The sequence below is a fragment of the Nerophis lumbriciformis genome, linkage group LG12 (genome assembly GCF_033978685.3).
Source record: "Nerophis lumbriciformis linkage group LG12, RoL_Nlum_v2.1, whole genome shotgun sequence".
Classification (NCBI taxonomy): Eukaryota; Metazoa; Chordata; class Actinopteri; order Syngnathiformes; family Syngnathidae; genus Nerophis; species Nerophis lumbriciformis.
Genome location: NC_084559.2, coordinates 31,113,674 through 31,129,205, shown reverse-complemented (window position 1 = coordinate 31,129,205; position 15,532 = coordinate 31,113,674). Strand labels below are relative to the sequence as shown.

Genomic DNA, 15,532 nt, shown 5'->3' with positions numbered 1-15,532 from the left:
TCTTAAGACAGAGATGGACTTCTTCTGCGAGCACATAATCCCAAGGCAGTTCAACAAAATTGTAAAAATAAAACACATTTAGAATAGTGGAAATGAAAATAGATGCTTTTAAAATGTTGGAAGGACTTTTTGGACGCAGCTCTTGTATTGGATGTCATTGAATGAAGTGGAGCGAGGTTTTTAATGCTCTTGACTTGAGCATGCATTGTCCTCTGGGGGGGGGGGTCTATAACGGGGCAGGGTAAAACAGCAGCAAGTAGGCTGTGCTTTTAAAAGAGCAGTGGAGCGCTATAAAAGTGCTTCCATGCCCGCTCCATGTGCGCACGACAGTTACGCACGCAACATGCCCACTTGTGCTGATTCACTCGTCTTTTCGTAAAGATTCCGCAGGATAAAGAGCAATAACAGACAATACGCGCTTTTTTTCCCCCACTGGATGGGATGCGCGTTTTATTTGGTTAACTGCCTTTTTTTCTTTCTTTCTTTGTGCCATCTGCCCCCACGAACCGAGCCGGATCGCTGGATTGTGAGCAGGACAGAATGGGACCTTGCCCACGGAAGAGCGTGTCGGCGCTTTGCAGGAGAAGTTGGCTGTGGACCTGGCTGGTCCTCTGCCTGTGCGCTGTCGCTGACGGGACCTGGAAGACTGGACTCTACAAAACTGCCTCACACACCTCCGTCTACCAAAAAAAGTAAGAATTTATGCTCACTTTTATTTTGTTGAACTATTCTGTTTCTGTGCAGTGAATTATGCGCACTTAAGTCCTGTTTTTTTTTACAACATTACCTCCCATTGTGTTGATGCTTCTTTGCCCTCCATCAATCTCACGGCTCTTATTGTGTTCTTGACACTTGGCTTCCCCTTTCCTGACCATGCTGCCATCCTTCAATATCCTTATATACATTTCTATTTAAAATTCTAAATCTATCACTAAACAAAAAAAAAATGTCTAGACCAGGGGTTATTACCCTTTTTGATCTCGTGGCCCAACTTTTCCACTACAGAGGGGCCCGACCGAGGCACACTCAAATATCAACACTGAATCAGTAATATCACTCTTGATTTTAATCAATATCAATAATTATATCTAACCTACTTACAGTTCAACAGGACACGCTTTGTCAAATGATATGAAAAGCATGTGTTAATCACAAAGGTTGTTATTAAGGCTTAGGTCAGGCTGATTACAAAAATAATTACTGATCAAATATACTACAAAAGAAGGCACTCATAAAAACTAATACATTCTAACTCCTTTTTTTTTTTTAAGATAAACTGGGTTAAAATTAAAGTGCAAATTAAAATACAGCTTCACCACTTTAGTCATAATTTTTGCCCTTAAGAAACTTCTCTATGACTTCTTCTGTTTGTTTGATATTGTCATTACTGCCACAACTGGTGGAAAAGTGAATTACCACTGAGTGCCGCTGCGGCCCATACGGACCACAGCTTGAGAAACAGATATTTTTTGGCGGCCCCTCAATGGGACCAGACCCTATGGTTAAGAAACACTGATCTAGACCTTTTTTCTTTTCTTTTTTTAAAGGGAAGGAGAAAATCCGCTTTGCTTGCCTTCTGCACACATAAAATGTTTAAAACTTTATGATGTGAGGACATTTCTCCATGATCCAAATATTTATGCTCTCAGGATGTGTGTGTGCGTGTGTGCGTGTGTGCGTGTGTGTGTGTGTGTGTGTGTGTGTGTGTGTGTGTGTGTGTGTGTGTGTGTGTGTGTGTGTGTGTGTGTGTGTGTGTGTGTGTGTGTGTGTGTGTGTGCGTGCACAGGAATTCCAGGGAAACATTTTGATTACATTTTAAACAAGGGTTTTTTGCCTGTTAATATCATTTTAGGATCAAATGCCTGATTTTTAATAGTTTAAAATTATTATACATTAATGCCAACGACAGATCCAGCCTAACAATTATTGTGTGTCAATAATGCACTTTTATCTTTTTTGCTAAATGTAATGTGACAGAAAAACTGAACTGGATGCAATTGCCTATATTTTCTAAAGCAGTAGTTCTCAAACTTTTTTCACCAAGTACCACCTCAGAAAACACTTGGCTCTTCAAGTATCACCATTATGACCAACATTAAAGTATAGTAGTGTAGTAGGCCTATGTATTCATTAAAACAAGGCAGAGGTTTTATTTAAACAAGTATATGTATTACTTTTGGCCACTGTAACATTATACACAGTTTGAACAGTAACATTGCGTGTGAATTTAGGAAAATAAAACACTGTACTTTAATGAAAGAATTCTATGACGTACCACTCGATGGAGCCTGCATACCACTAGTGGTAAACGTAACACAATTTAAAAATCACTGTTCTACACTTGAATGCTATCTGAACATTACAAGATATTTCAATTTTTTTTGTTATCAAAAATCACTCAATATTAGATTGTTTACTTGACTAATGGTTTCAAAGCAAATTATTTATCAATTTGTTAGTAAGAAAAACATGTGTAATATTTTTATTTTGTATGCTCTTTTTATAAAACAAATACAAAAACATTTCTTATGATGGGAAAAACACAAAATAAGCATAATTTAAAAAAACGACTAGCAAAGTGGAAATATAAAGTTGTTATATATTTGTAATTTTTTTTTAATGTGTTATGCTACTTTTGTAAAAACAAAAAAACAAAAAAAAAATGTTTATGGTTTAACGTTAAAAATACGTTAAAAAGTTTATAAAATGGAAAAACATACATAGAGAATGTCTGCAAATTGTGGACAACAGAGTGACAACAGACAATAAGGAAGCCTTTGGTACTGTTTCTTTTGAAAATTATAAATAATTTAAACAGTACAATAATTTGACAAAGAGCTTTAACTATGTGCTTTTACTGCCATCTAGTGTTTACTTTTAATGACATACAGTATAAAACAAATACAACATCAATACAATATAGGTTTTCCATTTTTTGTTGAAATCCTGTGCTTTCTGAGGTTAACATTAGAACGGACGCTTAAAACATTGATAACAAATTCATAAAATCACAAGCTAATCCAGTCTTTTTTGAAAAAAAAAAAAGCCTCAAAACATTGCAGCTTTTGCCACAACTTTCTGAAAAAGCTGGGTTTTAGGCCGCAACTATCACAGGAAAAGCCCGCAAAATTTTGGAAGGACTGCCAAGTACATTCATGTAACAACCACGTAAAGACGTGACGTCGGTGCAAGATGGCCACCGCGCCCAATTTTTTTTTTTTAAATAGAGATTTTTATGGCCGTCTTAACTATTCGGGGGTAGTCTCAGAAGATAAACCCTGCGAATGGCGGGGAACTACTGGAGGGATAGTCAACTAAATTGTTTTGGGGGCCACATTTCCAGAAAGCCAAGGACCGAGGCCGGACTTTTCCCTACACTGCACACCAAATCTGAGATTTTTTTTGCCCTCAAGTAACACAAATCTGATTTTTTTGGTATCAGATTCAGGCCACATCAGGAGGTAGTCCGAATCTGATCTTTTTAAATGTGACCTCAGTCCAACTAGCAATGCGTCCTAAATGCGACCTTAATGCGACTTTTATGTCATCTTTGGGCGAGCTACTGTACATCATTCGTGTGCACGGGGAAATCCGCAGCCCGCCAGCAGAAGTGGATACGTCAACACAACATCCGGTTTCGGTAAACAAAACATGTTTTTGGCGGACACATTTTTGGTGCCTCACTAAGCAATAGTTTGCAAATAATAGGCTATATATATAATATAAAAATATATAATTGTATATTATATACAAAGAAATAGCGATTGTTGAAGGACCGGAATTGACGTATAGGCTCTCCTCTCAGATATATTACAATATATATATACGGTATATATATATATATATATATATATATATATATATATAAAACCATCCATCCATTTTCTACCGCTTGTTCCTCTTGCTGTCGCGGGGGTGACTGGAACCTATCCCAGCTGCACTCAGGTGGAAAGCGAGGTAATATATATATGTATGTGTATATACAAACCCCGTTTCCATATGAGTTGGGAAATTGTGTTAGATGTAAATATAAACGGAATACAATGATTTGCAAATCATTTTCAACCCATATTCAGTTGAATATGCTACAAAGACAACATATTTGATGTTCAAACTGATAAACTTTTTTTTGTTTGCAAATAATCATTAACTTTATAATTTGATGCCAGCAACACGTGACAAAGAAGTTGGGAAAGGTGGCAATAAATACTGATAAAGTTGAGGAACGCTCATCAAACACTTAGTTGGAACATCCCACAGGTGAACAGGCAAATTGGGAACAGGTGGGTGCCATGATTGGGTATAAAAGTAGATTCCATGAAATGCTCAGTCATTCACAAACAAGGATGGGGCGAGGGTCACCACTTTGTCAACAAATGCGTGAGCAAATTGTTGAACAGTTAAAAAAAAACCTTTCTCAACCAGCTATTGCAAGGAATTTAGGGATTTCACCATCTACGGTCCGTAATATCATCAAAGGGTTCAGAGAATCTGGAGAAATCACTGCACGTAAGCAGCTAAGCCCGTGACCTTCGATCTCTCAGGCTGTACTGCATCAACAAGCGACATCAGTGTGTAAAGGATATCACCACATGGGCTGAGGAACACTTCAGAAACCCACTGTCAGTAACTACAGTTGGTCGCTACATCTGTAAGTGCAAGTTAAAACTCTCCTATGCAAGGCGAAAACCGTTTATCAACAACACCCAGAAACGCCGTCGGCATCGCTGGGCCTGAGCTCATCTAAGATGGACTGATACAAAGTGGAAAGGTGTTCTGTGGTCTGACAAGTCCGCATTTCAAATTGTTTTTGGAAACTGTGGACGTCGTGTCCTCCAGACCAAAGAGGAAAAGAACCATCCGGATTGTTATAGGCGCAAAGTTGAAACGCCAGTATCTGTGATGGTATGGGGGTGTATTAGTGCCCAAGACATGGGTAACTTACACATCTGTGAAGGCGCCATTAATGCTGAAAGGTACATACAGGTTTTGGAGCAACATATGTTGCCATCCAAGCAACGTTACCATGGACGCCCCTGCTTATTTCAGCAAGACAATGCCAAGCCACGTATTACATCAACGTGGCTTCATAGTAAAAGAGTGCGGGTACTAGACTAGCCTGCCTGTAGTCCAGACCTGTCTCCCATTGAAAATGTGTGGCGCATTATGAAGCCTAAAATACCACAACGGAGACCCCCGGACTGTTGAACAACTTAAGCTGTACATCAAGCAAGAATGGGAAAGAATTCCACCTGAGAAGCTTAAAAAATGTGTCTCCTCAGTTCCCAAACGTTTACTGAGTGTTGTTAAAAGGAAAGGCCATGTAACACAGTGGTGAACATGCCCTTTTCCAACTACTTTGGCACGTGTTGCAGCCATGAAATTCTAAGTTAATTATTATTTGCAAAAAAAAAATAAAGTTTATGAGTTTGAACATCAAATATCTTGTCTTTGTAGTGCATTCAATTGAATATGGGTTGAAAAGGATTTGCAAATAATTGTATTCCGTTTATATTTACATCTAACACAATTTCCCAACTCATATGGAAAAGGGGTTTGTATATATATATATATATATATGTATATATAAAAAACATTTTAAGGTGTGGCAAATTTGATTTTATAATAGCAGCGACTTCCTTGTTCACGCATGCAAGTGACGTTGAGGCCACATTGGGGCCACATTGGGGCCTGGTGGTTGGGGATCACTGCTGTAGAAAACACTTAACCTTAAAAAAATGGATCGTGAAATCCTGCCCCAGACCACTCTGACAGTGTGCATCCTCTTATCCGAGGGGACCCACCATAGGCAAAACATTTATGTGTGTGGTCCCTGAGGCCACAACTCGGGTGACAATGAGGCCCACCCCTTCTCCTGGGCATGTGCAGGTGGCTTTCATGGCTCCCAGCCTTCAGCTCCCTCTGAGCTTTGTGGACATGTTTACTAAACATAAGCAGCTGGAATTCTATCGCCTCTGGTTTGCCTTTTTTTCCCCTCTCCTCCAGGAAGGTGAGAAGTTTACAGTGAGTGGTAGACATCCTCATTGGGATGAGAGCTGCTGCTGCTGCTGTGCCGGGTCCACAGAGGTCAGTGGGTTTAAGGGGTCACGAGTCCATCCACCTGCCGTCTGTGCGGATCTAGTAAATCATGCACAATATGAGAAACACTTACAGTTGTTTGCACCTCGGCAAACTACAACCACGGCAACAAAATAACGGAACTGGATGACATTCTATTGGCTCTTATTAGATTATGTTTTGGCCTGGTGAGTTTATTGCCTCCAAGTGAGAGAAAAAGAAAGTTCAGACATTCCCATATTAGCAGAGGGAGGGGAAAAAAAGGCATTACTCAAATGAAAGGGGATTAACACTACTTGAGTAATTTTCTCGACTGGCGAAGTCACTCTGGAGCAGAGCTGATAAAGCGTTCATTCACCCTTGTCCTTCTTTAAAACTATGTACTGGGGGGCGAGCCACGTCTTTATTTGGTTCCTCGTCCGTTTTCTTTATCTTCCCCCTGATGACTTGTCATGGTCTGACAGGCAGTCTGAGCCTGGTGGGCCGCCTCATTCCTCATCCATCTTAACCACGTCTCTTTCAGCATGGGAATAGAGATGACTGGGATTCCACAGGCTCTGTGTGTCTTAAAGCACAATGGCTTAGGAGTTGCTACTCAATGGACTTCAGTTAATTACATTTGAGTTATAATTTTGCTAGCTGATGGGAGTTTTAGTCTTCTTGAAGGTCATATCCTCACCGACCACAACATTGGGTACACTTTGACATAGGGAATTTGGTACTTTTCGAGACACAAACAGAATTTTGTCACGAATACCGGGTATCGATTCACGTAAAATCTAACCGTGATATATTTTGATGGGTTCTACATGTAAAGCGACTTTGGGTACTTAGAAAAGCGCTATATAAATCCCAGTTATTATTATTATTATTATTATTATTATTATTATATTTCAAAACCTCTGTTGCACGAAACGTAACGTACAGTTGCAGGCTTGGCCGGCTCTAACACTTAGCGAGGAAACAAGCACTCAAGCAGCTCTAAGAGCAGACTCAGACAAATTTGCCTTCAGGGGTCTGCAACTGGCGGCTCTTTCATGCCTCCGCCCTGGCTCCCTTTGCTTTTGAAATAAAATATCAATAAATATTAGCTTTTTATGTCAATTTAATTTAGTTATAAGGCACACTTAAAATCCTTTTATTTTCTCAAAACTCGACAGTGCGCCTTATAACCCGGTGCGCCTAATGTACGGAATAATTTTGGTTGTGCTTACCGACCTCGAAGCTATTTTATTTGGTACATGATGTAATGATAAGTGTGACCAGTAAATGGCAGTCACACATAAGAGATATGTGTGGAATGCAATATGATGGCAGTCAGTATGAGTTGGACTATCAACATCCATCCATTTTTTTAATATTACCGTTTTTGTTATGATGCATTTTGAAAGAAGGGCATTTTTACTCTTTGATGACACGTTACTAAATTGCTGCAGATCACCAAGAATACACGTTTGCAGTGTCAGTTGGGATGTTTATATTTACGAATGTGATTGCTTCTTTTGTTGTTTTCAACCATAACTCTTTTATTCTCTGACATTCCCACAATAAATGAACAAGGGTTCCCTCAGCTGCCTGACTTCCTACATAACTTGCTATCTACTGCACCAATTTTAAACAATCTATTCAAGATTTTAAATTGACTCGGCTTATTTTTAATGCTTGTAAAGGGCTTTTTGGCATTTCTCCAAATATCATTCCATGACATGTATCTTTCATCTAAAATGTTTAAGTCTATCATCCATTTCCGAACACATGCATCATTTGCATTTCTAGTATGATATTCATTTATTATTCCATAAAATCTTTTAATAATTTCTTAATTGTATGTTTTTGTGTTGGTTTAATATTCATTTTAAGCTTTATGGCTCTTTACAACTGAACATTTGTAGTTTTAAAAGCCTACTGAAATGTGATTTTCTTATTGAAACGGGGATAGCAGGTCCATTCTATGCATACTTGCCAACCCTCCCGGGTTTTCCGGGAGACTCCCGAAATTCAGCGCCTCTCCCGAAAACCTCCCGGGACAAATTTTCTCCCGAAAATAAGGCCACGCCCCCTCCAGCTCCATGCGGACCTGAGTCCGCTTTCCCACGATATAAACAGTGTCCCTGCCCAATCACATTATAACTGTAGAATGATCGAGGGCGAGTTCTTGGTTTCTTATGTGGGTTTATTGTTAGGCAGTTTCATTAACGTCCTCCCAGTGCGGTAACAACACACAACAGCAGCAGTCACTTTTGTCTATCGTAAAGCAGTTCGTCTGCCAAAAACAGCAATGTTGTGACACTCTTAAACAGGACAATACTGCCATTTATAACATCAATAACATATACGGCTTTTAGAGAGTGCACAACTGCGCACACAACAAGGAGACGAAGCAGAAGAACGAGGAAGATACAGCCATGGCGACGCCGACAACGAGTAAGATGAAGAAATACGCTTTGTTGCACCTTTCCTGCCTGAGTCCGGCGATTAGTTGCAAATCTTGCTTTATTGATTGCTTGCACACAGCCAATCCAACACAAAACAAACGAGTCCCCGCCCGCACTGACGCTACCGCTCCCTCTCTTCTCTCGCCCACACACTCACTGACGTCACTCACCTCACATGCTCACCTATTAAAGGGCCACACACACACACATACGCTACTCTCATAACAGCTTGTAAGTTCCAAGCCGCAGCTGCGATTGGACCTGGATAGCCTCCGGGAAGAAGTAGTGGACTACCAAGTGCTTGGCACTAAAGATCTTCCTCAGGAAGCAAAGATTGACCGGTTTTGGGCCATGCTAGGGAGAGATGGAAGATTCCAGTCTCTAATGCATTTGATGAAAGCACTTTTGTGCGTGCCACACATCAATGCATCATCAGAGAGGGTGTTCAGCATGGTTAGAAAAATAGTGACAGAGAATAGAACAAGGATGGACAATTCAACCCTTAACTCAACAATGAGTAGATGAGTGTTATGTGTGTGTATATGTGTAAATAAATGAACACTGAAATTCAAGTATTTCTTTTATTTATATATACATATATACATATATAATAAAATAAATATATATATATATATATATATATATATATAGCTAGAATTCACTGAAAGTCAAGTATTTCTTATATATATATATATATATATATATATATATACCATCCTAGTCACGTCCGTTGTGTCCTTGGGCAAGACACTTCACCCCTTGCTCCTGATGGCTGCTGGTTAGCGCCTTGCATGGCAGCTCCCGCCATCAGTGTGTGAATGTGGAAATACTGTCAAAGCGCTTTGAGTACCTTGAAGGTAGAAAAGCGCTACACAAGTATAACCCATTTATCATTTACATATATATATATATATATATATATATGAAATACTTGACTTGGTGAATTCTAGCTGTAAATATACTCCTCCCCTCTTAACCACGCCCCTCTACAATCCGTGACGTCACGCGCTGACGTCATCATACCGAGACGTTTTCAGCAGGATATTTCGCACGAAATTTTAAATTGCACTTTAGTATGCTAACCCGGCCGTATTGGCATGTGTTGCAATGTTAAGATTTCATCATTGATATATAAACTATCAGACTGCGTGGTCGGTAGTAGTGGGTTTCAGTAGGTCTTTAAAGGAAATAGTTTTGATACAGATTTTGAATGTACCTGAAGCAGGTGTGCCTAATATTCTGCCCAGTAAGTGTTTTTGTAACCTCTAACCCAGTGTTTTTTCAACCTTTTTTGAGCCGAGGCACAATTTTTTTTATTGAAAAAATGCGGAGGCACACCACCAGCAGAAAACATTAAAAAATGAAACTCAGCAGTCGATATTGACAGTAAAAAGTCATTCTCGCAGTTGTTGGAAATGAATTCAAACCATAACCAACCATGCATCACTATACTGTAGCTCTTGTCTCAAAGTAGGTGTACTGTCACGACCTCTCACATCACGCCGTGACTTATGTTTTCCTGTGTGTAGTGTTTTAGTTATTATCTTGCACTCCTATTTTGGTGTTTTTTCCTGTTTAGTTGGTATTTTCCTGTAGCAGTTTCATGTCTTCCTTTGAGCGCTATTCCCCGCACCTGCTTTGTTTTAGCAATCAAGACTATTTAAGTTGTCGTTATCCTTCTTTGTGGGGACATTGTTGATTGTCATGTCATGTTCAGATGTACTTTGTGGACGCCATCTGCTCCACACAGTCTTTGCTCTTGTACAGCATTCTGTTTTTGTTTACTTTGCAACCAGTTCAGTTTTAGTTTCGTTTTGCATAGCCTTCCCTATGCTTCAATGCTTTTTCTTAGCAGCACTCGCCTTTTGTTTATTTTTGGTTTAAGCATTAGATACCTTTTTAACTGCACACTGTCGTCTGCATATTGTGATCACGACAAACCATGTTCCCGACATCTACGAAGCAATTCGCTACCTGCTGATATGGAAGAGTATAACATGGTTACTCTGCCGAGCTCTAGACAGCACCGACACATTTGCAGATTATTATTATTGGTTTGCAAAAATATTTTTAACCCAAATAGGTAAAATTACATATTCTCCCACGGACACCAGACTGTATCTCACGGCACACTAGTGGTTGAAAAACTCTTTTCTAACCAACATACGATATGATGCGCTTGACAACACTCTCAGTGCATCCATCTCTTCACTTGCCGGCACTTAAAGATGCACGCAGCCGCGACACGCTCAAGGCCAGCAGGTGTCCACACCTGACAGACCCAAACAGACAAAGACAAATGAGGGGTTTTTTTTTTTGGTCTACTGCTGTGAAGAGACACTTGTGTGTGACCTTTGACCTTCTACGTTGTGTGCACGGTGTGTGCACTCATGCACTTGCTTTTGAACTTGTAGCATAAAGAGATGCCATTCCTTGTGGTCCTTATCATATAATAGTCTTTTAAAGCTCCCTTTGTGTCCCCCTTGTGTGCCTTACCATCTATTGCTCATTTCATGTGGGCCAATTGGCTTTCGAAGCTGCTGCAGACCCTCTTGCTTTATTAATGGCTTTGCAATATTTCTGTCCTCAGCACATTTGTCTTTTATGCCGCTTTGCTGTGTTGTGGGATTAAGTTAGTCCCATAATTGTCTTTCCCTCTGCCACCATGTTCCTGTTCCCTCATGTGACCCTCATGACAAAACTCTTCCAGGCTGCCACATCTGCGCTTTGTCTCTCACGAGTATTTTCCCCTCAGACAAAAATCTAGAGAAATTAAAGCGTCAAGCAACTCGGGGTTCATGCGAGCCGGAAGGAACGCTCGTCCTTCCCAATGCCCATCAATTCAGGAAGATTGCGGGGGATTGGTGTCGATATCGATGTCTAGTCATGATCAGTTTCCAACATTGAAGCCTCATATCAGTTTGGAAGGAGAAGAGATTGTTTATTGTCAAGTAATGACAGTTTGATGCTTGATGGCGAGGATAATTTTTTTCCGCCAGGTTTCACCCAACCACAAATGGGTACGAATAGGTGCTGTCCCATCTCCAACTTCAAAGTGTCATCATCATCATCTGATTTTGTGGCGCCGAGTTACAAATGTTAAAAGCGAACCATCAGATCTAAATTTGGCGCCATGCCACGCCCACATCTTATCCATCCATCCATCTTCAACCGCTTATCCGGAATCGGGTCGCGGGGACAACAGCTCCAGCAGAAACCCCCAGACTTTCCTCTCCAGAGCAACATTAGCAACTTCCTCCTGGGGGACCCCGAAGCGTTCCCAGGCCAGAGAGGAGATGTAATCCCCCCCATCTGGTCCTTGGCCTGCCCCAGGTCTCCTCCCAGTGGGACGTGCAACGAGGACCTCCCTAGGGAGACGCTCGTGAGGCATCCGCACGAGATTCCCAAACCACCTAAGCTGGCTCCTTTCCAAGCGAAAGAGCAGCGGCTCTACTTTGAGTCTCTCTCGGGTGACTGAACGTCTCACCCTATCTCTAAGGGAGATGCCAGCCATCTTTCTGAGGAAATTCATTCTGGCCGCTTGTATCCGCGTTCTTATTCTTTCGGTCATGACCCACACTTCATGACCATAGATGAGAGTAGGAATGTAGATAGCTCGGTAGGCCGAGAGCTTTGCCTTCTGGCTCAGCTCTCAGTTCGTCACAACAGTGCGGCAGAGAGACTGCAATACTGCTCTGATTCTCCGGCTGATTTCCTTCTCCATCTTTCCCTCACTCGTGAACAAGACCCCAAGATACATAAACTCCTCCACCTGGTACAGAATCTTATGGCATAGGCAAAATTCCTTTGCAATTTATCAACGGCCGTCTGTCTGATATCTGTCATTTCACCCACGGTTCATTGGGTCAAAGTCCCTAGGAGGAGTTTGTTAGGATGTCCCGAGAAGGTCTTTCTCACTGGCACTCATCAAGGGCGGACCCTCCCCTTCCCTCTCCCTTATCTCTCCTGCTTGCTTCTTTGTCTTGTCTTGTCTTAACTTTCTTGTTGCCTCTTTTTGCACTGCTCTCCAAATCCAAACATTGGAACTAATTAACTGGCCTCTCAACGATATTAACAAGATGTTGGGTTTGGGGGAACCTGCCCGTCTTGACTGAGCGGTTATTGCTGGACACACGACGGACTCTTGGGAGGAGTAGGAGCATACTTGCCAAAATTGAGACCTCCGAATTCGGGAGATGGGGGTTATATGTTTTCAAGTATTTTTTATATATGTATAAATATATATACATAAATAATCCTTTCATGAATGAGTATATCCGTTCGGCCACCGTGTTCAATGGAGAAGTCTGATCTACAAAATTAGCAGGCAGCATACCCCTTCCCCTTCGAGCTGTCCTGGATGAACCGAAATGATTTTTTCCAATCATTTTGGAACTTGCAAGCGTACTTCTTCTTACTCGTCGTAGCCATGTCACTTCTTTGTTCTTCTGCTTCGTCTCTGTTATGTTTTTGGACATTACTACTTGCCGTAGTTTTGAAGCAATGCATGATGGGAATCCGGATGTTGTGTGTCAGTGTATTAACGTGCCGGCTGGAATAAACACACGTTGAGAAATAGCTCCGTGCCTGCCTACTTTATGGGTTATAGATAAACCTATGGATAACAGAGACATATATAATAGTCTCATTTTCAGGTGAGAGAGGACGCTAAAGGCAGTGCCTTTAAGGCACGCCTCCCATATAGTTGTCCGGGTAGAAATCTAGAGAAATTCGGGAGAATAGTTGCCTCGGGAGATTTTAAGGAGGGGCACTGAAATTCGGGAGTCTCCCGGGAAAATCGGGAGGGTTGGCAAGTATGAGTAGGAGTGCCGCGTGCCTGGCGAGCCTTCCAGTCGAGGACGTTAAAGATATCTACCTATTCGGAAGTACAGCGTTTACCTTTTTCCCACCTTTCGAAAGGGCGCCATAAGTTGGCTGACCCGTCAGCGTTCTTGTTCTGTCTCCCTGTAATGTATGTCTGCTCTTGAATGGGATTGTGCTGAAAATCAGAATTTCCCCTCGGGGACTAATAAAGTAAACGATTGAACGACCATTGAACGGTTAAAATACAACCTCTGTTTTTGGCAGAAATCAAGATGGCTGACTTTCTGTTTGTTTTTAAATATGGGTTCTGGAGACTATTAAGTTTGTCTTGTCATGATTGACATCTTCAGCGATTTTTTTTGGTAGGGGAAAATTAAATGTTTTCAACTTAGCGTAAAAGAGTAAATTTTGAGGTTTGGACCTTAAATATCTAAAACAAAAATTGCCCGTCCAGGCGCGCTTGCAACTATTGGTGAGTTTTTGTGCATGTTAAGTGTCTCCAAATATAATCGAAACGCAACAATTCCAATAGGGCCATTGCTGCTCGGGCCCTAATTACCTTCAGTTTTTTTATCAGGCGTATTATGCAAACTTCTTATGCCTCCACCAGCTTTAATGTTTTAATTACCTTTTTTTCACAGGACACATGGTAAAACAGTAAATAGTAGGACAGATAAGTGTCGGCAATGACATTATTTAGAGTTCTGTGCCTATTTTGTGAATATTCTTATTAATCCAGGTCATTGAATCGATCGCAACTGGACTGTTCAGATTGTCTTAGAAGACGTTTTACCTCTCATCCAAACAGGCTTCATCAGTTCATGCTCACAGACTTAGTCTGAGGGCATGGTGCAGGATCCAAAGTATTTGACTCTTGTTGGAGTAAGTGCAACAAATTAGCAACCAATGTCTTGTCTTTTTTGTTATTGTTATAAAAATAAATGTTGGGTTTACTGTATTTTAGAGTCAGTGTCTAGAAAAGAGTTAAGATGTATTTACCTCTGAAAACAAAATGATTGTGTAAATAGTGAACATGTCCAAATAGTGTTCAAAGTATGAATATTTAGTGTGATCACCATTGTTTTTCATCACAACCTGAAATGGCCCCTTTAATGCTGACAACATTGGCACTTGTTACGTACCCGGTAGTTCTGGAACTAAAAATGGTGTCTCCGGGTAAATTAAATTGGCGTTTGCCTTTTAAAAAGAAAAACTAACTTTTAGATAAGACATATCGTATCAAAAATACAGTAGAATGTATTGCTAACAACTACAGTAGTTTTGTGAAATAATGAAATAGTTAGACTCATTCTGCTTCAGTATGGTGCAGACAGGCACTAATACGCTCAAATCGCTTCACCAAGTTGGCAACACAACTAGTCATGTTTTTGATGATTTATTTCTTTAATTCAATTAATACCATCCACTTTTTCTTCTCAGCACTGTTCTTCAAACTCACTTTCTTCCTTCCCATGGGTGGAAAAACAAAGTTATGTTGGTCTATAGCTATGAGCTAATGATAGCGAGTAAGATACAATGTTTTGGTCGGATCTTACAGGGTTCACTGTTACATTGTTTCTGCTTATACAAACCCCGTTTCCATATGAGTTGGGAAATTGTGTTAGATGTAAATATAAACGGAATACAATGATTTGCAAATCCTTTTCAACCCATATTCAATTGAATGCACTACAAAGACAAGATATTTGATGTTCAAACTCATAAACTTTATTTTTTTTTTGCAAATAATTATTAACTTAGAATTTCATGGCTGCAACACGTGCCAAAGTAGTTGGGAAAGGGCATGTTCACCACTGTGTTATATGGTCTTTCCTTTTAACAACACCCAGTAAACGTTTGGGAACTGAGGAGACACATTTTTTAAGCTTCTCAGGTGGAATTCTTTCCCATTCTTGCTTGATGTACAGCTTAAGTTGTTCAACAATCCGGGAGTCTCCGTTGTGGTATTTTAGGCTTCATAATGTGCCACACATTTTCAATGGGAGACAGGTCTGGACTACAGGCAGGCCAGTCTAGTACCTGCACTCTTTTACTATGAAGCCACGTTGATGTAACACGTGGCTTGGCATTGTCTTGCTGAAATAAGCAGGGGCGTCCATGGTAACGTTGCTTGGATGATGGCAACATATGTTGCTCCAAAACCTGTATGTACCTTTCAGCATTAATGGCGCCTT

The 15,532-nt window shown here is 40.6% G+C and overlaps 1 protein-coding gene across 3 annotated transcripts in view; it reads left to right on the top strand.

Moving 5' to 3' along the window:
- Window positions 1-246: 246 nt before the first annotated feature.
- The window catches only part of emid1 (EMI domain containing 1), a 204,634-nt gene continuing 189,348 nt past the window's right edge, over window positions 247-15,532 (top strand). For all 3 annotated transcript variants that reach the window (XM_061986344.1, XM_061986345.1, XM_061986346.1), the window contains exon 1: window positions 247-692. In XM_061986344.1, coding sequence (XP_061842328.1) covers window positions 541-692 — 152 coding nt within the window. In that variant the 5' untranslated portion in view covers window positions 247-540. The remainder of the gene's footprint in view (window positions 693-15,532) is intronic.